The sequence below is a fragment of the Elephas maximus genome, chromosome 1 (assembly GCF_024166365.1).
Source record: "Elephas maximus indicus isolate mEleMax1 chromosome 1, mEleMax1 primary haplotype, whole genome shotgun sequence".
NCBI lineage: Eukaryota > Metazoa > Chordata > Mammalia > Proboscidea > Elephantidae > Elephas > Elephas maximus.
Window position 1 is genome coordinate 94,038,619 of NC_064819.1, and position 27,349 is coordinate 94,065,967.

The following is a 27,349-nucleotide window of genomic DNA, read 5'->3' on the forward strand; positions in this document are numbered from 1 at the left end:
TTTGACATCATTTCTGGGCCATGATGTTGTGGTCAGAACATCTCACGTCATTCAGCATCCTCACAGCTCATTCCTTCAGGAGTCCGTGGTCATCTCCAGTTTTCACCTGATGGTGTGTGTTTTCCACAATCTGCCTGTGTCTCCAGCATTCTCATTCTCCTCTCTTGTCCACGGATGAGTTCCTGGTGATTGGTCCCAGGAACCCCATTGTGGCAGTGCTGGGTGAGGAAACCATACTGCCTTGCTTCCTGTCCCAGGCCGCGAATACAGAGAATATGAAGCTGCGGTGGTTGTGTTCCACGTTCCCAGAAGCAGTGTTCATCTATCAGAACCAGCAGAAGGAGGAAGAGATGCCCCACTATGCAAGGTGGGCCTCGCCAGTGAGTGGTTTTCTCACCTGGGGGGAGGCTGCCGTTCACATCGACAAGGTCCAGGTTTCTGATGATGGGCTGTACACCTGCTCCTTCAAAAAGGGAGACTCCTATGAAGAGGCCACTTTGGAGGTGAAGGTGACAGGTTGGTGACTTGGTCTATAAATTCTAGAGTCCTGGAGTATTGAAGTTGGGAGCAACCTCAGGGACAGTTTAATTTATCCTCTCATTTTATAGATGCCAAAAAGGAGACTCATTCATTCATCTATTCAATGTAAATAATTTAGAGCCCCTACTATGTGCCAAGCCCTGTAGTAGGCACCTAGAATACATCAGTAAACCAAATAGAGTTCCTTGCCGTTTGGAGTTCATATTCTAAATGCAGAGATAGAAAAATCACAATAAATAAGTAGGTTATAGATGATGTTAGGAGGTGACAAGTTGTGAGGATTAAAGACAAAGTAGAACAGAGGAAGGGGATCAGGATGTTGACTTGGGGACTAGAATGCAGACTGAATTGGGCCTTATCGAGAATATGCTGTCTGTGCAAAGGGTTGAAGAAGGTAGGGATTTAGCTAAGTGCATATCTGGGGAATAAGAATTCCAAGAAAAGGAAGAGCCAGTGCAAGGTCCCAGAGGTGGGAGTATGGCCGGTGCGTTCAGGACATGCAAGGAGGCCTTATAGCTGGTGGGAGTGAATGAGGGTCAGGGTGGTTACAGGTGTCAATACTGGACAAAAAGTTATTTCGAGTACTATTTGCACAGAGGTACTATTTGAGCTAGGACTGCTTTAGCTGTAAAGACTGAGGTGACGAGGCAATGTTCCATGAGTCTCATCATCCTACAGGCAAGCCTGAGTGTGTACCTCCCATGGAAATAGCAGAGGGGCCAATGGTGCAAGCAGTTTTCAAATCTTTGCTTGTGTCACATTTGTTAATTTCTCACTACCCAAATCAAGTTACATGCCCTACCCCCAAGAGTCAGAGTGAGAGGGCACTACAAAAAAAAAAAAAAGTGATGTGCAAATGGTGACATGAATATAAAGAAGTTGAAGACCCTGGGCTATACTTGTAATCAATCTACCACGGATAGGGGAAAATGCTGAATTCTGTTGTGGAATTTTGAGTTTGAAGTGTATATGAGAAATCTTCATAAAGATAACTCATAGGGATGTGGATAAAAAGGAGGGGAATTTGGGAGACAGAGATGCTTAATACATTTAATTTTGGAAGTGATTTAATGAGAAGCAGTTGGAACAAAAAGAAGCCAGGGAGAATGTGTGACATGAGAAGAGTGGAGATTCAAGGACCAAACCCTGAGATGACTCCTGCCTTTAAAAGTGGGCGGCAGGAGAGGAAGAAAAGTCCAGGAAGGAGGCTTAGGAGAGTAGTGTGAGAGGTGACAAACCAAGCAGAAGGGAAGGTTGACCAAGCCAAATGGAGCTGGTTTCAAGACGGAGTCAAGAGTACTTCATGCAGAAGTGAGACTGAGGAAGAAGAGCTGCAGGGTGACTTCTGGGATGCCAAGTAAGAGATTTTTTAAAGTCACCAAGAATAAACTCAATGGAATAGTAGGAGAAGTCAGACTATTGGGGGTTGAGAAGTATGTGAGAGGTGAGAACATAGAGGTGTTCATGGGTATTTAAAGCTTACTCTTCTAAGAAAGTGTCTTGGTTATCTTGTGGTGCTTTAACAAAGAGCATAAGTGGATGAGTTAAACAAAGGGAAATTTATTCTCTCACAGTCTAGTAGGCTAGAAGTCCAAATTCAGGGCATCGGCTCCAGAGGAAGCCTTTCTCTCTCTGTTGGCTCTAGAGGAAGGTCCTTGTCATCAATCTTTCCCTGGTCTAGGAGCTTCTTCTTGCAGGAAGCCCATGTCCTAAGGATGCACTCTCCTCCTGGTGCTGCCTTCTTGGTGGTACGAGGTCCCTACATCTCTCTGCTTGCTTCTCTCTTGTATTTCTCAAAAGAGATTGGCTTAAAACACAAGCTAATCCTCATTAACATAACTGCCACTAATTTCATCTCATTAACATTATAGAGGTAGAATTTACAACACATAGGAAAATCACATTAGATCACGAGATAGTGGACAATCACACAATAATGGGAATTATGGCCTAACCAAATTAATACACATTTTTTGGAACACAGTTCAATGCATGACAGAAGGGGGGAAGACTGCAAAAAATTGAACACGTTTACATGTTCAGGAAAAGAAGCAGGTGGAGAGGAAGACATTAACAACAAGCGTTGGGCAAGGTGGGGTGGGAGTCCTGGTGGGCAGTCTAATGACACCCAGTTGCTAACAGAAAGTTCTGCATTTTGGTTGCACCAGCTCCTCCGCAGGAGAAAGATGTGGCCATCAGCTTCCATGAAGATTGATATAGCCTTGGAATCCCTATGGGGAAGTTCTACTCTGTCGTTTAGAGTTGCTATGATTGGGAACCAAGTGAATGGCTGTGGGTAGGGAGGCGAGAGTTGAGAGAGAGGTGAGAAGAAGAGAGGAGAGGAAAGGGAGATGATGATTGATGGGACCAGGCCTTAGAAGAGACGGTGACGTTTGGTTTCCAGAGCTCAGGGGAACAATTATCCTTGAGTGAAGGAGATTTTCTCTCACTTTGTGACAGGAAGATGAAAGTAAGATCAGTTTGGATGAAGAAGAGCTTGTGGGTAATTAACGCAAAACAAAAAAACAAAACCCATGAATCTCTTAATTTCAAATATTCCCTACTTCCTAGAGTAAGTCCAACAAAGACTTAGTTTCAACAAAAGTTATGATCTAGTTTAACTTTTGTCCTTGAAAAGTTTTTGTAATGACTCCATTTTTTTTCTCCTGGCCTGGTCTGGCGTTTTCTGGTTTGCTTTATGTTTCCTGGGCTGCATTTCAAGAAAAGAGGTTTGAAAAATTCTTCTTCTTTTTTCTCTGGGCCTCAGTCTTTCTACCTGCGTGGCTAGAAAGAACAGAACCCACCTTCAGAGCTCCTAAAGAGTCCATATGCTCCTTCCTTGGTTCCCACTAGGGGGTGGCCTTCCCATAGAGCCTCCAGATTGTTCCCTTCATGTCATGCTGCCTGGGTCCCGGGACTGCACCTGGGACAAGGCGGTCTCCTGGGCTCCACAGCTTCTCTCTTGCAGGTGTGGGCTCTGCCCCTCAAGTGCACATTGAAGAGCCGGAGGAAGATGGGGTCTGTGTGATCTGTATGGTTTCTGGGTGCTTTCCAAAGCCCCAGGTTCAGTGGAGAGACCTTAGCGGAGAGAAGTTTCTAGCTTTCTCTGAGGCCCATGCCCAAGACGCTGATGGGCTGTTCCATGTGGAGGCCTCACTGGTGGTGAGAGACAGCTCTGTGGGGAACGTGACCTGCTCCATCCTCAACCCCATCCTGGGCCAGGAGAAGACGAAGGCTATTTTCATTCCAGGTCAGCGCTGCTCCTGCTCCCAGCAGGGCCGGGATGGAAGGGACCAAGTCCCTGAGTGTGCTGGGCTGGGCTGGTGTGGATGTGCCCTGACGGGGTCCCTGGTTGGGTCGCAGAGGCCTTCTTCCCTCAGGCCTCTCTCTGGACTCCGGCTTTTGCTGTAAGCCTGACCATCCTGGTGCTCCTCATCCTTGGGACTGGCTTTTTTCTGAAGAACGAACTTTCAGCAAAGGTGCAGGCCCAGCAGGAACAGGAGTTACTTCGGCTGCATAAGGAGGAGGACAGGCTGAAACCCAGGGAGGCACTGAAGGCCAGAGGTAAGGCAGGGGAGGGACGAGGCTGGTGAGGGCAGAGCTGGTGCTGAGAGGGAACAGCTGACAGCAGGACCTGAGCCTCTGGCTGTGGCCTCCGGGGAGACCCACGGCCCCTGCCCAAAGCAGGAGGCTTAGGTCTGGAAAAGGCAGCTGGAGCCGTGGAGGCTTAGATGGGTCTGGACGGAAAACTTTCTCCAGCGTATAGTGAGGGTCTTTTTGTGGGTTCTCCAGGCACACAGTCTTTCCTTTTCTCCATGTGAGAGCTCATGCTTATTTTCTCTCTTTCAGATAAACTCCAGACAGAGCTGGGTAAGTTCTTCTCTCCCTCCTGGACTCTCTGTGTGCCTTTGGCAGGAGAGATCCTGGTCCTTAGCTCACCTCATTTCCTGCGTGTTCCTTTCAGACTGGAGGAAGAAGGTTTACCAGGCTGGTGAGTGACTCTCCAGATGTCCCTGGGTCTTCCGCCCCACCTGTGCCCAGGTGTGCCCTCTCCCCGTGTCTCTCTGGCATAGACACCAGGACCCCATTCCCTGGGGGCAGAGGTGGAAGGTGTTGGGGGGAAGAATCCTGCTCCTGGGGCTGTATGATCTGGGCCTTTGCTTCCCTCCCAGTGCTGGGAACCTGGGGGTGGTGCAGAGACTTAGCAAGGGGGAAGGGCCGAGGGAAGCATTTGGCCCTGGGCTCAAATCCAAGGGGGCACAGATGTGGTGCAGAATGACATTCCCAGGCACCACAGGTATGAAGGGCTCCTGACTGAGGCTGCCAGACAAGAGGGGGAAAGTGTTTCTGCTGATGTTTCATTGTTATTAACGTTTAATCTATGTTGAAATTGGGGTAGGGGGTGCAGATTACAGGTTGCTCCTGGGAGTGTTACCGGAATAAGGTTCTCGCCCCTCGCTGGTCAAAAATGAGCAGGTAAGACACATAGTTTTCCACAGGAGCAAAAGTTTAATGAAGAGGCTTGCAAGTGCAGAAGGGGAGGGCCTGGAGCAACGCATACCCTCATCTCACAGAACAAAAGACAGGCCTGAGTTTTTAAAAGTTCTTGGGTGGGAAAAGATTCATGTTTATTCATAGGCACAGGCAGGGACATGTTAACTAAGGTGTGAGCTGCGCAGCAGCTTTCTAAGATGGCTCCTGTCTTGGAGGCCTCTGAGAGTTGTAGCAGGACTTATTGTGGGGTGTCATGTCTGTGCAATCTCTCGCTCTCCGGGTTTGATTGCCCCGCTGGGGCTGTAGCCCCTCACTGCTCCTGGTGGAAGGTCACACAGTGGTCACAGGTGCCTGGGCCTGGTTTTCTCCAGCTGTTTCTGAAAGGCAACTTTAAAGAAGTTTGCCAGCTATTTTTAGATACCCTGCCCCACTGTTCTGGGGAATGGCTTTGTTTCTGCACCCTGGCCCATTTCTGGTTACTTGGTTTGCAGATTTGGGGGCCCCTCTGTTCTCTGTCTTATTAAGTCTCTAGGTTCCACACTCAACCCCCTATTAGCTCCGTAATAGTATAGGCTATTTCTTTTTTACTTGCTTCTCCTCTAACCACAGCAGTCTCTTGGGTATTTCTCAAACAGGCACCCTCCGATCTCAGGGTCTTTGCTCCCTGTCTTAGGAGCTTGAATGGGGGGAGGGACAGCAACTAAGAGATTGCCCCTGGGTACTTGTTACCTTGCTACAGCCCTGGTGTGGTTGTGACCCCTGAAATCTGTCATGCATTGTGGGTTTTCTCACCCCAGCCCCTGCCCGTCCACGAAGCTCTCATTCTGCACCTGGAAGCTAAAAGGCGAATGGATGCTCAGGGATTTCATTTAAGGAGCTACATAAAAAAAATGGGTCATTAAGTTAGGGGTGTGACTTAGTGGTCCAAGAATCCTCCTCTCTGGGGGTGTCAGTCCTCCCCAGCTCCTGCAGGTGCTGAAGGAAAAGTGGTGGAGGACCAGGATGAGTAAGCAGGGAAACGTGATAATATGAACTTAGGGCTCCCCACAGTAGAGGTGTTATTATCAATAGAAAGAATTTTTTCCAAAATGGTTGGCCATTTTACCCTGGATCTGGCCGCATATCTTTGTCATTCATTTCCCCATTCTGAGGTAATATATATTTACCAGGTATATATTTGCAGCAAAATAACTAGATATAACAATGCTTTCTTACAATTTATGGAATAATTTATATTTGGTTCCCTGTCATCGCAGATATTTTTTGATTTTTTGTGGAATGCAGGTAGAACAGGAGTTTTTGAGGTTCTTGAGGCACAGAACAGCCAAGTGACTTGCCTAAAGTCCCACAGCAGCAGCAGGACGGTGTGGAACTTGAACTGTAATCCAGGCTTCCTGACCTGTGGTCGTGGGAATTTCCCACCATCCCTGGCCAGCTTTGCACGCTGCAGGGGCTCATCTCTTTTCCAGCATCTGTCTCCCTCTGGATAGGCACGTATTTAGGACAGAGTGGAGGGTGGCGTCCAGTCAATTCACAGCAATTTTGGCTGAAGTCTCACCAGGGTGTGTTCCCTTTCAGCCTGGAGGAAGGCCCAGCTGTATGCAGGTAAGTGACTCTAACCTTTCTATGGCCTTACATCCTTCCCCGCCTGGGGCTTCTGCCTCAGCCTGGCCCTTCCTCCATCAGCGGACACCACACTGGGATAAAACTGGCTTCCCTGTTCTCCCTGTTACTTAGAGGAGGAAACCCAACAAGGGGAGGGGATCAGAGCATGAGGAAGCAAAGAGGCCCCAGGGCCCATTCTCTACTGCAGACCTCTGTTTGGGTTAGCAACACCCTCTGAAAACATGTTGTTCACTTCACATTTCCACTTAGTGCTATCAGTGACAGTGGAGAGTTCAGTTTTCAGGAGGAACAGGAGCAGGGTAATAACTGTGCAGGTCAGGCATGGCCAGTCTCTAGAAGATTTCAGAAACTATACTTATCTGCTTAGGGGTCAGGGCTTCCTTAGGGAGTCCTTGGTTCTCAATCCCTCTGGCCCTGAGAGTTCTATTCTTTTTTGGATCCAGTTTTGATTTTCCCATTTCTTCCTGGTCCTGTGAATATTGGCCTCCTCTTTGTTTCCACATGCTCTGACCCCCTGCCCTTGTTGGGTTTCTTCCTCTAAGTCTTCTTGGTTGCAGAAGATGTAGTAGCTTTAGAGCAGGTGTTCTGAATCTGGGGTCCAGGGACCCCAAGATATTTATGGATGGACAGCTGCGTTGGGTGTCTGTGAACCACCTGTAAACATATGAAAGATTCTGTGTATGTGCAACAGGAACAAAAATGTAGTGTATAATTGTTCACAGCCATTATCTCCCCTCTGAGGAGAATTTTTCATTTGCCTAATGGGCTCAGAATGCTAGAATGAGCTAATTAGGGGTAATGAGTGAAGGTAGCAAAAGGAGAAACCCAGAGAAGTTAAAATTGTTTATAAGAGAGAGAGGGTAGGGAGGGAATCAGGGAAGAAACGAAGAAGTGGGGAAGTGGGGAGGAGATAAGGAAAGTAAAGGAGAGTGTGGGAGACACCTTGTGGAGCTTTTAGTAGACCAAAGAGAGGCCAAATGTCATGTCTGTGGTGGGCTGAATCTAGGGAGTTGCCCAGATGGTATGCAGGTCACTGGGTGCATGAAATGTAATAACTCCTTGACACTGTCTGAGCAATTTCAGTAAGGATTACATTTATTTTTAGCCATTTTTTAATGATCCTATTCTTCATATGAAAATAATAAAAAAAAAAAAGAATCTTTCATTCAAATCCCAGCACCACCATTTAGTAGCTGTGTGATCGTGTACAAGTTGCTTAACTTTGTGTCTCAGTTTCGCAATCAGTACAATTAGGTAATGAAAATCACTTTTTCATTGGGTAATTGTGAGGATTAAATAAAATAATCCACTGAAATCATTGAGCCCAAGCTTGGCACAGATGAAGCATTCCATAAATGGTAGAGATTATTATCACATGTGCATTGAAAAAAGTCTGGGTCAGTATACATTGAAATAGTACTAATAGCTCCCTCTGGTTGATTGGATTGTGAGTTTTAAAAATTTTTAATGTGCTTTAAGTGAAAGTTTACAAATCAACTCAGTCTTTCATACAAAAATTTACATACATCTTGCTATATACTCCTAGTTGCTCTCCCCCTAATGAGACAGCATACTCCTTCTCTCCACCCTGTATTTCCGTGTCCATTCATCCAGGTTCTGTCCCCCTCTGCCTTCTCATCTCCCCTCTAGACAGGAGCTGCCCACATAGTCTCATGTGTCTACTTGATCCAAGAAGCTCACTCCTCACAAGTATCAGTTGGCTGTGGGAATGGTCCCTGTCTTGGACTAACAAAAGGTCTGGGAACCGTGACCTCTGAGGTCCTTCTAGTCTTAGTCAGACCATTAAGTCTGGTCTTTTTATGAGAATTTGAGGTTTGCATCCCACTGCTCTGCTGCTGCTCCCTCAGGGGTTCTCTGTTGTGTTCCCTGTCAGGGCAGTCATCGGTTGTAGCTGGGCACCATCTAGTTCTTCTGATCTCAGGCTGATGTAGTCTCTGATTTATGCTGCCCTTTACATCTCTTGGGCTCATAATTACCTTGTGTCTTTGGTGTTCTTCATTCTCCTTTGCTCCAGGTGGGTTGAGACCAATTGATGTATCTTAGATGGCCACTTGTTAGTGTTTAAGACCCCAGACGGCACTGTCCGAAGTGGGATGCAGAATGCTTTCTTAATAGATTTTATTATGTCAATTGACCTAGATGTGCCCTGACACCATGGTCCCCAAACCCCCACCACTGCTCAGCCGACCTTTCATGCTTTTGGTTTCTTCAGGAAATTTCTCTGCTTTTGGTTTAGTTCAGTTGTGCGGACCTCTCCTGTATTGTATGTTGTCTTTCCCTTCACCGAAAATAGTTGTCTACTATCTAATCAGTGAATACCTCTCTCACTCCCCACCTCATAACCATCAAAGAATATTTTCTTCTCTGTTTCAACTATTTCTCAAGTTTTTATAATAGTAGTCTCATACAATATTTGTCCTTTTGCAACTGACTAATTTCACTCAGCATAATGCCTTCCAGATTCCTCCATGGTATGAAAAGTTTCATGGATTCATCATTGTTCTTTATCGATGCATAGTATTCCATTGTGTGAATAGACCATAATTTATCAATTCATCCATTGGTGGGCACCTTGGTTGCTTCCATCTTTTTGCTATTGTAAACAGTGCTGCAATGAACATGGGTGTGCATGTATCTGTTCGTGTAGGGCTCTTATTTCTGTAGGATATATTGTAAGGTGTGGGATTGCTGGATCGTATGGTAGTTCTATTTCTAGCTTTTTAAGGAATCGCCAAGTTGATTTCCAAAGTGGTTGTACCATTTTACCTTCCCACCAGCAGTGTATAAGTGTTCCAGTCTCTCCACAACCTCTCCAACTTTTATTATTTTGTTTTTGGATTAATGCCAGCCTTGTTGGAGTGAAAAGGAATGTCATTGTAGTTTTGATTTTTCATTTCTCTAATGGCTAATGATGGTGAGTATTTCCTCATGTATCTGTTAGCTACCTGAATATCTTCTTTAGTGAAGTGTCTGTTCATATCCTTTGCCCTTTTTAAAATTAGGTCATTTGTCTTTTTGCAGTTGAAGTTTTGCAGTATCATGTAGGTTTTAAAGATCAGACGCTGATCGGAAATGTCATAGCTAAAACCTTTTTCCCAGTCTGTAGGTAGTCTTTTCACTCTTTTAGTGAAGTCTTTGGATGAGCATGGGTTTTTGATTTTTAGGAGCTCCCAGTTATCTAGTTTCTTTTCTGGTGTTTGTATATTGTTAGTAATGTTTTGTATCCTGTTTATGCCTTGTATTAGGGCTCTTAGTGTTGTCCCTATTTTTTCTTCCATGATCTTTATTGTTTTAGATATTATATTTAGGTCTTTGATTCATTTTGAGTTAGTTTCTGTGCATGGTGTGAGGTATGGGCCTTGTTTCATTTTTTTGCAAATGGATATCCATTTATAGCACACCGCTTGTTAAAGAGACTGTCCTTTGCCCATTTAACTGACTTTGGTCCTTTGTCAAATATCAGCTGTTCATAAGTGAATGAATTTACGTCTGGATTCTCAATTCTGTTCCACGGGTCTCTATGTATCTGTTGTTGTACCAGTGCCAGGCTGTTTTGACTACTGTGGTGGTATAAAAGGTTCTAAAATCAGGTAGCGTGAGGCCTCCCACTCTGTTCTTCTTTTTCAGTAACGCTTTACTCATCTGGGGCCTCTTTCCGTTCCATATGAAGTGGGTGATTTGTTTCTCCATCTCATTTAAAAATGTCATTGGTATTTGGATTGGGATTGAATTTTATCTGGATCGCTTTTGGTAGAATAGACATTTTTACAATGTTGAGTCTTCCTATCCATGAGCAAGGTGTGTTTTTCCACTTATGTAGGTCTCTTTTGGTTTCTTGCTGTAGTATCTTGTAGTTTTCTTTGTACAGGTCTTTTACATCTCTGGTAAGATTTATTCCTAAGTATTTTATCTTCTTCGGGGCTACTATAAATGGTATTGATTTGGTGATTTCCTCTTTGATGTTCTTTTTGTTGTGTAGAGGAATCCAACTGATTTTTGTATGTTTATCTTGTATTGTGATACTCTGCTGAACTCGTCTATTAGTTTCGGTAGTTTTCTGGAGGATTCTTTAGGGTTTTCTGTGTATAAGATCATGTGATCTGCAAATAGAGATACTTTTATTTCTTCCTTACCAATCTGGATGCCCTTTGTTTCTTTGTCTAGCCTAATTGCTCTGGCTAGAACCTCCAGCACAATGTTGAATAAAAGCGGTGATAAAGGGAATCCTTCTCTGGCTCCTGTTTTCAAGGGGAATGCTTTCTGATTCTCTACGTTTAGTATGATGTTGGCTGTTATCTTTGTATAAATGCCTTTTATTATGCTGAGGAATTTTCCTTCAATTCCTATTTTGCTGAGAGTTTTATCATGAATGGGTGTTGGACTTTATCAAATGTCTTGTCTGCATCAATGGATAAGATTATGTGGTTCTTGTGTGTTGTTTTATTTATGTGATGGATTACATTGATTGTTTTTCCAATGATGAACCATCCCTGCATATCTGTTATGAATCCCACTTGGTTATGGTGAATTATTTTTTGATATGTTGTTGAATTCTATTGGCTAGACTTTTGTTGAGGATTTTTGCATCTAAGTTCATGAGGGATATAGGTCTGTAATTTTCTTTTTTTTATGATGTCTTTACCTGGTTTTGGTGTCAGGGGTATGTATTTTTAGCCATTTTTGAATGAACATCTAACTGATAAGAAGATCATGCCAACCTTCCAGTGGTGGTGATGGGTGGGTGGGGGGAAGGCAGGAACGTGGTGAGGGGGAATCTAATGCAGTGAAGGGCTATCCAGAAGACCTGTTTTCGCGGGGCTGATTTCAGGACATGTGGCCCCTGAGCCTGTGTAACATTCCCTTTCTGTGCTTCAGGATGTTTCTCTTCAGAGTCAGGAATATGTATCATGAGAGACAGAGAGGTGTGACTGGGGAGCAAGGAGATCTGGGGACCAGATGTGTGAGTTATCCACGTTAGTGAATCTTACTGAATCTCCCAGGGATTTATTTGTTGAAAATGAGGATCATTGTGAACAATGAAATTATCTTTTTTTTACCATCTCCCCTTCTTTGCTGAACTGAAGTCTCAAGTAATTTAATGTGCACCTTGTATATCCTTCCGTTTTGTAAGGACAAACACCACCATTACACTAGATCAACATTTTCATATTAATAGGTTCATAGTGGGAGCCAAACAAATGTCTAATATCCTCTTACTTATAAAACTGGAACAGTAATTTGTTACTTAAAGATTTTTTACAAAATGAAGTAATGAGTATATTGAAGTCCACGGCAACGTATTTAATGCATTTAGAGTTTCAAAATTAAATGTCAGCTTTCATTTCTCCTCTTCCTTCTTATTCCTTCCCTTCTTCTTCTTTAGCAGTCTCCAGCAATTATGGTATAGAAAATTATAGACGGGTATCAACTAATGTCTTTGTGAGAAACAAGCAAAACAAAGCTCACTTTTCTTTACAGGGTCAGGTGGATCAGCCTGATGATAGTATGTGTTTCTGCCAAGCAAAGCAGCAAAGACAGAAATGCCAGTATAGCTTAATGAACCTGTGAAGTTGGCATGGTGATCACAAATTTACACATCACATATGCAAGATACACATCATTTACTTCCTTCTAGAAATGATCAAATCTCTTTCCTTAGTCTCTACATTTTGGAGGTGTTGAATAATTTCTAAGAGTCAAAACAAAGTTAAAATAATGCTGGAGATTTATTAGTTGATCATACAAATCGTGAATTGGACAACACACAGTATGAGATTGGGTGTTGCACCTGAGATGAGGCAGTGTGGGGTTTTTATAGTTCAAAGAACAAAGAAAGTCAGGGAAGTCCAAGTGGTTTGACTGAGTCTCTTGGACATTCATCAAAATGTCTCTTGAAATCCTTTATTCCTCAGAATTGTGTTTGGCTAAGAAGACAAATGATGCGGGTCCGAGGGGTCAGCACCCGCTGACACCAGCTTGTGTGGAATGTAGGCTATTTTAAGAGAGTTAGTTACACATAAAGTTCAATAAACAAGCTAGTTATTATCTCTAAAGTTTAGGTTACCTAATGCCTTAAACATTTGTCCTGTGAGACCAGATTTTGGCTGTATTCTCTGGACTTGGCAGACATGTCCTCTAGCCTCCACAGAGGCAAAAGCTCTGCCACTGAGGACATGTCAGGGCCTTACAACATGTATAGGCTTTGCCTTCATCAGCAATCTGCCTTTCTTCTTCCCACATGGGTTATGTAAATTGGAGGAGATGATGTAGCTTTAGAACCGTGATGGAGAGAAGTCTCTGTGTTCTTATTTTCATCATTTTAAGTCCTTACCCTGGGGAGGCTGGTCTCATCTGATCCTTAAGACCTTTGTGTTGGTGTCTGCTGAGGAGGGGAAGGTCTCATCTGGCCATTTAGGGGTATAATTGGTAGCCCTCTTCCCTATAGTGGAGTCCATGTCCAGTCACTTGTCTTTGATTACAAAAAGGTATACTATACAGCTTCTTCCTCCTGACTCCAGTCCTCCTAATTTAGGGCTTAGAATAATACAAAGTTATTATCTTACAGTTCTATACATCAGAAGTCCAACATACATCTACTGACCTAAAATCAACGTATGGACAGGGCTGCCTTCCTTTCCAGAGTCTCTTGTTTTTTCACCTTCTAGAAGCTGCTCACATTCCTTGGCTGGTGTTCTCATTCCTTTATCTTCAAAGCCCGTAACTGCAGCATCTTTCTGACCCTGCTTTCATTATCCCTTTTCTTTTGATCACAGCTGGGAAAAGTCTTTACTTTTAAGCATGCATGTGATTAGATTGGTCCACCTGGATAATCCAGGATAGTCTCCCCATCTCAAAGTCCTTCACCTTTATCACATCTGTAAAGTTCCTTTTACTACTGTAAAGTAAGTGGCTTCAACAGGTACGTTAGCTAATAAGAAATGGGGTGTAGGGACTACAAGGAATCTGGGTATTGCTCTTAAATCTTGACGATATCTCCAATCTTGATTATCAGGTTGTTTACACCAGGAACACAGGAGAGTTACATGGACTGCTGTAGGGAATTATCAATCCCTTCTGTAAGAAACCTTTGATAATGGGTGGTAACCCTTTCATGGCCTCAGATTTAAGGGAGTATTGAGGAATGTTAGCTAGTTTTTCATCCAGATAGATTTGCACTCAACTAGGCTAAGCCTTTTTTTTTTTTAGGCTAAGCAGATTTAATCCTGCCGTTGTCTATAGAATTAGCGATCCCTTTTTTTTTAGGGAGGGGGACACATGTATGGTAATATGTTCGCAGGTTCTGGGACTTAGGATGTAGACATCTTTGGGGGCCAGTGTTCTGCCTGCCACAGTGAGATTTCTCCTGGAAGCTTATGATGTCTCTGGGCTACTGAAGGAAGCAGATGACTAGATCCAATATATTTTTGTGTTGTCTCATGGCTATATGGGTGATTTTGCTCCCACCACCCTAAGAAAAAAGACAAGCCACTGGTGTCTGACCTTTTAGTATATGCACGTGTTTCCTGCTTTGAACTTCACTTTCTCCCTTCCTAGATATCTCTCCTTGACCTCCTAACTTGGGTCAACTTCAGGCATCTCCTGAATTCTCTTTATTCATTGCTTATAGTCATTCTGTAAGTTGAGCTGAGTCAGTTGTAATTTTCTCTATCCATTGTTTGAAGAAATCTTACAAGTTCAGCTCAGTCAAGTCTTGCTAAGTAAATGGAGGCCTTGGCAATTTTGATCTGTCCAATTCTTTCTTAACAGAGAATGGGTTTAAATGTAGTTGCTGGCTAGGCATTGGGAAAGCATGATTTCTGGGGAATGACCTTTTGTTCAGGTAGGTATCCAGCCTCTCAGTTCTTGAATGTTAAGACTTATGGTTTAGTCTTAATGGAAGGTTGAGGGTTGCATGTATGAGAGAAAAACAAAAAACCAAAAACAAACAAACAAAAAACAAAAAAAACCCCAGAAAACAGAAACCATTAGTTCAGTGTTTCTAAAACATTCCCCCCTGTAACTCCTTCATCACTATATTTTGTAAGAAAAGGTGATGATTGTGATGTGTAAAGTCTGCAATTCCTGATATGAAATCTGTGGTTCTCTTGTAGATTGGCAGAAGTAGCAGTTTCAGACCTGTGAGTGGCTCCTCTTGCCTACCCCATGACTTCTAGGCTCTATATCAATTCTCTGTGGTGATGCAGATGCAGGCACCATTGATGGTGGTGGTGTGGATGGTGGAGGGGATAGTCCTGTAGCTAGTGCTACACAGGTGTGGCTGATGTTGGATGTGAAATAGATATCCCTGAGCCTCTGGAGTCCAGACTGGTCCTCAAAGGGCACTGTGATGGATCTTACCCCCAAAGCAGTCTTTTAGTCCCTCCTCCTGCTTGATGGGCTGGGATCTTGAATCACTAGCTCTCAGTTCAGGGTGCTTTTCCCCCTCCCCATTTCACTACATACCTCTGAGGAAAGGTGGTTTTGTGCCCTTGTTATGGGCCAGGGGAAGGCCTTGCATGATTTGGTAACTCTCTTCACAGGCTCTGTCACTCTGGACCCACGTTCTGCCCATCCCAACCTGTCCATCTCTCAGGAAAAGACGAGTCTGATCTGGACGGACATCTGTGAGAACCTGAATGATGACAGATGCAGTGTATTGGGTCTCAAGGGTATCACTTCAGGGCAATGTTACTGGGAGGTGGAGACCAGATATGGAGACAAAAGCGAATGGGTTGTAGGGTGTCCATAGGGAAGATGTGGACAGGCAAGACTGGTTCAGAGAGTGCCCAGAAAAGGGGTTCTGGGTTGTGGGACAGTTTGCAGAGGCATATTGTACCTGTACTACTCCTCAGACATGGCTAACCCTTAGGCAAGCTCCCTGCAGGATGGGGATTTTCCTAGACCATGATGATGGGGATATCTCTTTCTACAACATGACTGATGGGTCCCACATTTTCTCCTTCTCTCAGACTTTCTTCTCTGGGACCCTCTTTCCATATTTCATGTTTAAGTCTGGAGACATATCCCTGACTATCTGTTCCATGGTCCATGGGCCCAAGGGGCTCCCTGTGCCCCTTAACAAATCTCCTTCTTCTTTGATAGAGCAGCTGAGCCCTTCAGGGGAGGGGTTGAGCTCTGGCTCTGGTGGGGATGTTGTTCTCCCAGGGTCTGAATCTCCATTACTGTCCCGCAACTCCAAGGCTGTGCCTCCATGGGATACATCTCTGTGCCTGTTTCCTCACTATGGCTCTTTTTGGGGCTGCAGACTCCATAAGGTGAAAGACTCTGATTGAGTGCTGGAAGGCACTGGGAGTCATGCCTTTGTGCTTTTGGATGCAGACTACTGAGGGAGTGTGTGGCTCTGAGAATCGCCAGTTCCTATCTTGTGTTTCAGTAGCTAGAAGAAAAAAACCGACTTGTTTGATTTGGTTGAGTGTAGGTAGAGTTTGGCTATGGGAGGTTCTTTTCCTTTGATAATGAAAAATAAGCTTTGTGAACATTTTATACTTTTTGTATATGAAAGGATAGGGACTGAATCCCTCTGCAGTATAGAGTTTGCTTTATTGAACTTGATTTTGTGCAGAGTGTATGGCCCTAGTTCTATTTTGGGGAGCGTCTAGGCAATCTGGAAACCCTGGTGGCATAGTGATTAAGAGTTCAGCTGCTAACAAAAAGTCAGCAGTTCAAACCCACCAGGTACTCCCTGGACACCGTATGTGGCAGTTCTACCCTCTCCTGTAGGGTTGCCATGAGTTGGAATCGACTCAACGGCAGTGGTTTTTTGGGTTTGGGCATCCTGACCAGAAAATGTGAATATTTAAAATTTTCCAAGTAAACGGTTGGTTGATGGACTTCTAAGATGAGAGAAGTCTATATTCACTTCGTAGACTTATTCTTGGACGGCTGAAACACACCTATTTTCCCAAATCTTCTGTACATTTCTGCTCCTCATGAACATACTGTGTTGTGTTAATTCAGGAAATTAAGAAGAAGGATCTGGGTCCTGTTTTGGTCAACACTAGGTGGACGGAAGAGAATTGATAGCCAAATTAAGATGTAAATGGACAAGAGAATTTTCAGGAGCAGGAAACTGAGCATTGTCTCAGTTATCAGTGTATTGCCTCTTACTACCTCCAAGTCTGATGCTCGTGGTAAATGGAAAGCCACAGCAATGAAAAAGGGACAGGACTATTGAGTACTGAGACCCTTCAAGAATGAAGGTGTGATCATTCCACCAGGTAAGGAACTCTGAGCTGCTGAGGTTCTGGCTGAGGGTGGGGGAAACACGGAATGGAAAGTAGAAGAAGAAAGTCAAAGATATCAGCTCTAATTTTGTGGCCAGCTGCAGAAACAAGGAATAAAAGCTTTGCATATTTTAACTTTGTTTCTCATATGTATGTGTTTGTATATATAAACCATTTTCTTCTCTGTCTTTCTTCCCTTTATTATTTTATGTAGAAGTTGTTGGTGGTTATGTTTATTATATAGAACATGATAACAGAATATCCAGGGAACTGTGACAGAATTTAAGGAGTAAATAATATAGTGGTGATGGATTTTATGACTGAAAGTTTTTTGGGAAAATGGTGAGAACTTCCTCACCTGTAAGGATATCTTTGCCTTGATAGGTGAAAACATAATTCTGTTGCATGGAAGTTCCAATGTGTGTAAAATGGAGTATATGGAAGCTGAGTAGCCGAAGTGGCTATTTTCAATTTATTGCCTCTCAGTTCCAAATTCATACTGTCTTTGCCCTGCTTTGTGATACTGCAGCTGGACCTGTAAACATTTCTTCCTTCAAATGGGCATGATGTTAGACCTTGTCAGGACACTGGGAATACACTGCAAAACATAGCAGAGGAGGAACGCCTCTTCCTGGTTCTGAGCTTTTCTTCTTCATCCCATGGTGTGAAGGCTCAGTTTTGCTCACCTTTTGGTGAATTTGTCAGCTTTCCAGGGAGTCTTAATAGCACCCTGGGGGAAGCTTCCCAGGGATTCTTGCTGGAACCCCAGTGGGAGGTTTCCTGGCACCAGCCCTGGCCTGTGGCGTATTAGCAAACTTCTTCATCATCCAGTGGCCTGCAGTCCCTGTTTTTCCAATGAGGTCTGAACGTCAGGCTTGGCAGGGGGCCCTCTCCCAAATTTCTTCCCTTGGTGCGTTCTGTGCTTCAGCCCTAGAGGTAGTGGCTGTTCCCTATAGCTGCCATTTCTGTTTTCTTTAGAGCTTTCTTTTACTTCTTTTAGTAGTTAAGAAACTTTTCCTAGTTAACAATTTTTTGGACCATTGTTTGTTTAGTAGTGTGTTGTTAAACTTTCACATATTTCATATATTCCGGTTTTCTTTCTATTATTAAGTTGTAGTTTCATTCTGTTGCGGTCAGAAAAGATACTTTGTAGGATTTCAGACTTGCTTTGTGCCCTAAGATATGGTCTATCCTGGAGAATGGTCTATATGCACCAGAGAAGAATGTAAATTTTGCTGTTAGTCAACAATTTTTTATATTAAAATTTTCTGTCTTCGTATGACTGATACGGTTTCTGTCTCCTTACTGGACTCTGAACTGATATAAGCCTGTAAACCCTAATGGTGCTTAAAGAAGGGCACAAGATTTCTTACAGTATGTGGGAAAGGGTACTTGAGGCACTTAGAATTTTATTAAAAAGTTTCATTCCCACAATAATGTCACGGGAATTATATTCATTGGGGTCCTTGTTGAGTTTTAAGTGTGCTCTATACTCTCTGTGTGTTAATACAAGGAGCTCTGGTGGTGCAATAGTTAAACGCTTGGTTGCTAACTGATAGTTCAGTGGTTCAAACCCACCAGCAACTCTGTGGGAGAAAAGACCTGGTGATCTTCTCCTGTAAAGATTACAGCCTAGGAAACCCTGTGAGGCATTTGTACTCTGTTCTGTAGGGTCACTATGAGTAGGAACAAGCTGGACGGCACACAACAACAACATCAACAGCATGTGTTAATATAATGTCCCTAGGTGGTGCAAATTATTTGTGCTTGACTGGTTACCTAGAAGTTGGAGGTTTGAACCCACCCTGGTGTACTGCAGAAGAAAAGCCCTGGTGATCTGTTTCCATTAAGATTACAACCAAACAAACCCTGTGGACCATTTCAACTCTGTAACACATGGGGTCACCAGGAGTCAGAACTGACTTGACAGCAACTAACAATAATAATGTGCTAAGATATTGTCTGTCATATTTATTCCCCTTTTCATTTAGCTTGTACCTTTACGACACCGTATTGCTTTCAGTGAGAAGGGAAAGGTATGTCGATGATACGATTTTATCCACACAAATAGAAGTGCGTAAAAATGGCACGGGAGCAGTGTCTGACCTCCTCTAACTTCACGAGGGGGAAGGAGAATCAAGATCAGCAGCCCAACCTTCCGCAATTCTCCACTGCTCCTACCCTGTCTGGAGCAAGGGAGAATGAAGAAAACCAAAGACATAGGGAAAGATTAGTATAAGGGACTCATGGACCACAAGTACCACAGCCTCCACCAGACTGAGTCCAGCACAACTGGATGGTGCCCGGTTACAACAACTTACTTCTCTGACAGGGATCACAGTAGAGGGTCCCGAACGGAGCTGGAGAAAAACGTAGAACAAAATTCAAACTTACAAAAAAAAAAAAAAAAAAACCAGGCTTACTGGTCTGACAGAGATTGGAGAAACTCTGAGAGTATGGCCCCTGGACACTCTTTTTTTTTTTAAAAAAAAATTGTGCTTTAAGTGAAAGTTTACAAACTACATTAGTCTCGCATATAAAAATTTGTATACATCTTGCTGTGTACTCTTAGTTGTTCTCCCCCTAATGAGCTAGCACACTCCTTCTCTCCACCCTGTATTCCCCACGCCCATTCAACCAGCTCCTCTCCCCCTCTGCTTTCTCATCTCCCCTCCAGACAGGAGCTGCCTACACAATCTCATGTGTTCACCTGAGCCAAGAAACTCACTCCTCACCAGTGTCATTTTTTATCCCATTGTCCAGTCCAATCCCTGTCTGAAAGAGTTGGCTTTGGGACCGATTCCAGTCTTGGGCCAACAGAAGGTCTGGGGACCATGACCTCTGGGGTCCCTTTAGTCTCAGTCAGATCATTACGTAGGGTCTTTTTTACGAGAATTTGAGGTTTGCATCCCACCGCTCTCCTGCTCCATCGGGGATTCTCTGTTGTGTTCACTGTCAGGGCAGCCATAGGTTGTAGCCAGACACCACCCAGTTCTTCTGGTCTCAGGCTGATGTAGTCTCTGATTTATGTGGCCCTTTCTGTCTCTTGGGCTCATAATTACCTTATGTCCTTGGTGTTCTTCATTCTCCTTTACTCCAGGTGGGTTGAGACTAATTGATGCATCTTAGATGGCTGTTTGTTAGTATTTAAAACCCCAGACACCACTCTTCAAAGTGGGATGCAGAATGTTTTCTTAATAGATTTTATTATGCCAGTTGACGTAGTTGTCCCCTGAAACCATGGTCCTCAGACCCCCGTCCCTGCTATTCTGGCTTTCAAAGTGTTCAGTTTATTAATGAAACTTCTTTGCTTTTGGTTTAGTCCAGTTGTGCTGACCTCACCTGTACTTTGTGTTGTCTTTCCCTTCACCTAAAATAGTTCTTGTCTACTATCTAATTAGTGAATACACTTCTCTCTCTCTCCCTCCCTACCCACGTAACCATCAAAGAATATTTTCTTCTCTGTTTAAACTATTTCTTGAGTTCTTATAATAGTGGTCTCATACAATATTTGTCCTTTTGCAACTGACTAATTTTGCTCAGCATAATGCCTTCCAGAATCCTCCATGTTATGAAATGTTTCTTAGGTTCATCATTGTTCTTTATCAACGAGTAGAGTTCCATTGTGTGAATATACCATAATTTATTTATCCATTCATCCATTGATGGGCACCTTGGTTGCTTCCATCTTTTTGCTATTGTATTAAGCAGTGCTGCAATGAATATGGGTGTGCATATATCTGTTCGTGTGAAAGCTCTTATTTCTCTAGGATATATTCCAAGGAATGGGATTGCTGGATCATTTGGTAGTTTTATTTCTAGCTTTTTAAGGAAGCACCAAATCGATTTCCAAAGTGGTTGTACCATTTTACATTCCCACCAGCAGTGTATAAGTGTTCCAGTCTCTCCACAACCTCTCCAACATTTATTATTTTGTGTTTTTTAGATTAATGCCTGCCTTGTTAGAGTGAAATGGAATGTCATTGTAGTTTTGATTTGCACTTCTCTAACGGCTAATGATCGTGAGCATTTCACCATGTATCTGTTAGCTGCCTGAATGTCTTCTTTGGTGAAGTGCCTCTTCATAGTCTTTGCCTATTTTTTAATTGGGTTATTTCTCTTTTTTTTGTTGAGTTTTTGCAGTATCATGTAGATTTTAGAGATCAGATGCTGGTCGGAAATGCTGGGCACTCTTTTAACTCAGTACTGAAGTCACTCCTGAGATTCACCTTTCAGCCAAAGATTAGGCCCATAAAACAGAACGAGAGTAAATGGGCGGGCACACCAGTCCAGGGGCAAGGATGAGAAGGCAGGAGGGAACAGGAAAGCTGGTAATGGGATACCTGAAGTCGAGAAAGGGAGAGTGTTGACATGCCATGGGGTTGGCAACCAATGCCACAAAACAATATGTTTGTTGTTTAATGAGATATTAATTTGCTCTGTAAACTTTCATCTAAGAACGAGAAAAAAAATTAGATTAAAAAAAAAAATCAACAGTCCAAAGCTGATTCCTGTGAGGCAGAGGTCAGACATGCTTCTTCTCTCCACCTTCTTTACTAATTCTGACACCAACTATCCCTTCCATGGCACTCTCTACTTCTCTTCTGGGTTAGATAATTCATTGCAATAGCCACACAGAACTCACAGAGAATACTCAGGATCATGGAGTTTATTAGGGGAGTAACAGGTTACAATTCAGGCTCAGGAATGCTCAAGGATACAGTTCTTCCATGAGGACAGCCTCTTCACAGCCATGCTTGCAGGCACGCCTCTCCCTGGCCCTAGGCCCTAGGTACTCAGCTTTATCTCTCTGTGGTGGTCCAGGAAGACCACTGTGCCACCTCCTGCTGCCAGGTGTCTGCTGCTGGGTCTTTCCTGCCACTGCTTATTGCTGTCTTCAAGGTTAAAGCTCACTGTCTGTCTCCTGGATCCAGGAGCTTCTCAACATAGGGTTCCTGGGTCCAGAGGACGTGCTTGCTCCTGGCTGTTTCTTCCTTCGTGGTGGTGGGATCTTCTCCCTCCCTCCTCTGGGATGGTTCATTTCAAGCCCAGAAGAATGGCAAAACTGACCAATCTCTTTTGTGGGCCACAATTACCCTATCACACATCCCACCCAATCACTTGAGTGGGAGTTACAAGACCACAGCTAAAAAGGCCAGACAAAAGTGATACATTGGCACCAGAGAGCGATATTTTTGCACAGGTGGACCAACTGCCTAAGTAATTCCAGAAAGAATGATTAAAGTCATCACTAATGGTGGAGCTTTGTCAGAATTAACTACCACATTACCTATGTATACACTTTGCAATGAGTTTTTATTGGAGGTTATATTTATTAAAGGTGCAAAATGCTTTCCTGAGCTTTTTATTATTATTGTTGTTGAGGAAAGCATTTAATTATACATAACGTAGACTTATTTCCCAGACTGCTTTCACTGTGTCCATATTCCTTGGTATATACCTTCTGAGTCTTAATCTTCCATTTATCTTTGCGCTACAGTGGAGCTCACATTACTTCTTCAAGAGCCTCTTGGCTCCTCTCATCAGGTTCAGGTTCTGTGAAGCCCCTCAAATTTCACCACCTTAAATGTGGGAGTGCAAACTAACCCTAAAACTCATGGATCTACTTCACTGACAACACAGAATACTTGCTGTCTATGTTCTTGTTTGAACAGCATTCCCCTTTCTGTGGTTGTTTCCTGGTTTTTTCTTTATCTTTCGCCATATCTTAGTACTGCCTGAACTCTTTTCCATTGAATCTTTTCTTTAGATTGTTAAGAAAAATGGTTTAAGACCTAGAAATAAGAAGTTTTACTGCCCCATTAACCGCTTTCGTGTTTAACTCAGCATGCTTATTTCCAACTGCCTTTCCTGGTAAACAATAAATATCTTGTCCCTCAAAATACTCTGAACCAGTTTTACAATTGTTTCTTCCCTGATTGAATAAATTCTTTGATTTCTGTATTTCTCTGAGAGTCATGTTTTTAACTTTACGAAAATTAGACTTTTGCAATATTACTCATTTAAAAAATATATGTTTTATTTAAAAAGCCCTGTAAGTGGAAAACCTTTTACACTAGGTCTTTTTAAAGATAAATACATTGAAAAAATCCTACGTTATTTACTTAAAAATAGGAAATAATGAAATCCAGGTTATAATAAACCTAAGTATATTCCCACCACCTACTAGGATGAAGAGAGACCTGAAGAGAGGAAGAGGTTTTTTCTAGATCTCCAAAAATCTGGAGTTCAGATTCTTTAATTATTAATTGAGGGATTTTTCTACCCATGGATCTCTGTCTCATTTCACTCTCATGCTCATGCATATACCCCCTAGCTTCCATTGAATCAAAAAGTCCTCTATATTTCCGTTGACTCATTTTCTGTGAATCTTTGTTTCCTGTCACTTTTCCAAACAGTTGCCTGACTGTCTCTCTGGTCTCAGTGGCGGAGTACATCTGAGGGTGTGCAGAGTTCTTTCGCTAGAGAGAGAGGGGCCTCCAAAGGGAAGGTCATGGGAGGCTTGGAAGAGTCAATGTGTGTGCCCAGGAGTCCTCCTCCCAAAATGGTTTTTGCTTCCCCTCATTGGAACTCCTGTGTGTCCTCCCTCCATACTTTCCTGGAGAAGAATTCATGTTTCTCAGGTCAGGCCCAGGTTAGACATCTCTCCCACTGGGGGATTTCCTGGCTTGTCTTTCACTTCCACGGGGTCCCACTTCTTTCTTTCTTTTCTCCTTCTCTCTTTCCTCTGATTTTGTACCTCTGATTAACCACATGGTCTTTTCCAATGAAGGTGGAGAGATGCCATAATAATCCTATTGTGATCAAGATGATTATCCAGGTTCCACCTAAAATCATCATCTCATATACTATCAAAGATGTGAATCCCACATGTTGGGAAATATTGGGTACACTGCCACTCAAGATTTTAAAAAAGCTCCTTGAAGAGGAAAGTTATGAATGAAGGGCATACTGCCCATGTATTCCTCTATAAACTTATGCCTGCCTAAGTCAGGTTTGCAGAAAGCTTTGTCCTAAGTTTACCCGCTGTCATTCCTTCTGGAGGTTGCTCCTGTTACCTGAGCTTTGAAATTTTGCCCTAGCCCATACAAAGAAATTTCACAAAGACACAAGGGGCACAGTCATGGAAACTTCTTAGATATAACCAAACACCTCATGAGATGGAGTTCCTAGACTTGAAGGACAAAGACGGGGGACATCTATGTTAACTGGCAAAACATAGTTCATAAAGACAATGTTCTGCATCCTACTTTGGTGAGTAGCATCTGGGGTAGTAAAAGCTTGCAACTGGCCATCTAAGATACAACTATTGATCCCTTTCCATCCAGAGCAAAACAGAGTGAACAAAATCAAAGACTCAAGGGAAATATTAGTTCAAAGGACTAATGGACCACATGAACCACAGCCTCCACGACACCGGCATCAGAAGAACTAGATGGTGCCCAGCTACCACCACTATCTGGGATCACAACAGAGGGTCCCAGACAAATGAGGAAAATGTAGAATAAAAAAATCAAATTCACAAAAAAATACCAGACTTATTGGTCTGAGAGATTGGAGGAATCCCCAAGGTTATGGCCCTAAGACACCCTTCTGATGTGGAACTGAAGCCATTCCTGGAGACTACCTTTCAGCCAAACCATAAACAGGCCCATAATAAAAACAATAACACCCAAGAGTAATGTGCTCTTTAGAATAATCAATTATACAAGATCAAAAGGGCAACATTTGTCCAAAAGCAAAGATGAGAAGGCATGAAGGGGTAGAAAATTTGGATGCAAGGAAACAAGAACCCAGGGTGGAAATGGGGAGAGGGCTTTCACATTGTGGAGAATGCAACCAACGTCATGGTACACTTTATGTACAAACTATGGAATGGGAAACTAATTTGCTTTGTGAACTTTCACCTAAAGCACGATAAAAACAAGAACAACAACAGCAAAAACAATGTGTATAATTCAAATTGATACTAGGGCACTATAATAAAATATACTTTTGATGACAAAAAAAAGTGTCACAAAAAACGACGTGGTTGGATTTACTGCTGAGCTTATTGTAGGGATATTGCTGAGACTCTTGTTGCTCTATTAACTGGTGTGTCCTCTTTCTGAGGAGCCACTGGGAGGGGTCTCTCTGGCCTCAGTACTATGAAGCAGTGGCATAGTATTATAAGAAGGTAAGAAAGTCCAAACGTGAATTTTCTGCAAATGAAAAGAAAGCAAAACAACACAGCAATGTAAATTGAAAACTATTTCACCTGACTCTGGGCAAGTCAGCCTTAGTTTGAGTGTGAAAGCAGAGATGCCAATCTCATTTCCTCATGAGGCCTCTGTTCCCCAGGGTTTCTCACCATTAGAGTCTGTTCAAGCACCGAGGGTGATTTTAGTGTTCAAAGATGTGCTTCTGGTTTATCACAGCCCCGTTTACAGTATTATGTTCATTACTGTATGCTTTATACATTCATATGTTTACCTTACACACAGGGTTGTCCACATCTAACCATGGGTGCAGTACTTGAGGAGCAATATAAAGGATTTTCAAGGATTATTTTGACCATACCCAATGTTTACCTGCCTAAGAATTTAAGCCTTTGTGTAAGATGTGACTCCCCTCTATTGGCGAAGAAGTTGTTGTTTTTAAATCTTACTCTTTTTCTTGACCTTTTTCTCTGACCAAATGGTATTCCTTAAGTTGAAGTTCAGACTCTCTCTTAAGCCTAAATGGGATATCTTTTTTTTTTTTTTAATTTTTTGTTGTGCTTTAGGTGAAAGTTTACAGTTCAAGTTAATTTCTCATTCAAAAACTTATACACATACTGTTTTATGACATTGGTTGCAATCTCCATGATGTGACAGCATGCTCCCCCTTTCCACCTAGGATTTCCGGTGCCCATTTGTCCAGTTTCTGTCTCTTCCTGCCTATTGGTCTTACTTTTGGACAGGAGTTGCCTGTTCGGTCTGGTATATTTGATTGAACTAAGAAGCACGGTCCTCACATGGGTTATTTTTTGTTTTATAGGTCTGTCTAATTTTTGTCTAAAAAGTGAGCTTTGGGGATCATTTTAGTTCTAGGATAGTAGAATGTCTGGAGGCTGTAGTCTCAGGTGTTCCTCCAGGATCTGTCAGACCAGTGAGTCTGGTCTTTTTTTGTGTATTTGAATTATGTTTCGCATTTTTCTCCTGCTCTGTCCGGGACTGTCTGTTGTGATCCCTGTCCGAGTGATCATTTGTGGGAGCCAGGCACCATCTAGTTCTTTTGGTCTCAGGCTGGTGGAGTTCATGGTTCCTGTGGTCCTTTAGTCCTCTGGGCTAATTTTTTCCTTGTGTCATTGGTTTTCTTCATTCTCCTTTGTTCTGGATGGGATGGGACCAATTTTAAGAACTCACGAAAACGTTTACACACAGAAAAAAACATTCCTTGGTGGTTATGAGGGTGGGGAGGGAGAGGAAGGAAATCAGTAACTAGATAGTAGACGAGTGTCAACTTCAGTGAAGGGAAGGACAACATGCAATATAGGGGAAGTCAGCACTACTGAACCAAAGCAAAAGCATAGAAGTTTCCTAAAACAAAAACCAAAAAACACATCTAAATGGGATATCTTCAGCACTTGGCTTCATAGAATTGTGTTCCTTAACTTTGGAACAGGTATCTCAGTTTATAGTTAGTCCTGATTATTTGATTGATGTCTGTCATGGATTGAATTGTGTTCCCCCCAAATATGTGTCAACTTGGCTAGGCCATGATTTCCAATATTGTATGATTGTCTACCATTTTGTCATCCAATGTGATATTCCTATGTGTTGTGGGTCCTACTTCTATGATGTTAATGATGTAGGATTAGAGGCAGTTATGTTAATGAGGCAGGACTCAATCTACAAGAATAGGTTGTGTCTTAAGCCAATCTCTTTTAAGATATAAAAGTGAGAAGTGAGGAGAGAGACATGGGGACCTCATACCACCAAGAAAGTAGTGCCAGGGGCACAGCGTGTCCTTTGGAGCTGGGGTCCCTGTGCTGAGAAGCTCTTAGTCCAGGAGAAGATTGATGACAAGGACCTTTCTCTAGAGCTGACAGACAGAAAGCTTCCCCTGGAGATGATAACCTGAATTCGGACTTCTAGCCTACTAGATTGTGAGAGGACAAACTTCCATTTGTTGAAGCATCCACTTGTGGTATTTCTGTTATAGCAGCACTAGATAACTAAGACAATGTCCAAGTCTCCAGAATACAAATCCCTTTGGGGAGCATTGTATCCTCCAAACCTGCCTGTCATATCATGGCTGCTTAACAAATAATTGTTGAAGGAATCATGTTTCCCTTCTTGTGTTGGCTGTTAGAAGTTCAGGTCAAATTTGTGGCTTGTTCCTAACAAAATAAATTTCCTCCTGACTTTTTCTTGTGTTTC

The 27,349-nt window shown here is 42.9% G+C and overlaps 1 protein-coding gene across 1 annotated transcript in view; it reads left to right on the forward strand.

Annotated features, from left to right (window-relative positions):
• Positions 1–297: 297 nt before the first annotated feature.
• Positions 298–27,349, forward strand: part of LOC126078811 (butyrophilin-like protein 1) — a 151,673-nt gene continuing 124,621 nt past the window's right edge. Inside the window, exons 1-6 of the mRNA XM_049889629.1 lie at positions 298–367; positions 3,509–3,790; positions 3,904–4,104; positions 4,390–4,410; positions 4,505–4,531; positions 6,613–6,639. Of these exons, the coding sequence (XP_049745586.1) occupies positions 361–367; positions 3,509–3,790; positions 3,904–4,104; positions 4,390–4,410; positions 4,505–4,531; positions 6,613–6,639 (565 nt within the window). The 5' untranslated portion in view covers positions 298–360. The remainder of the gene's footprint in view (positions 368–3,508; positions 3,791–3,903; positions 4,105–4,389; positions 4,411–4,504; positions 4,532–6,612; positions 6,640–27,349) is intronic.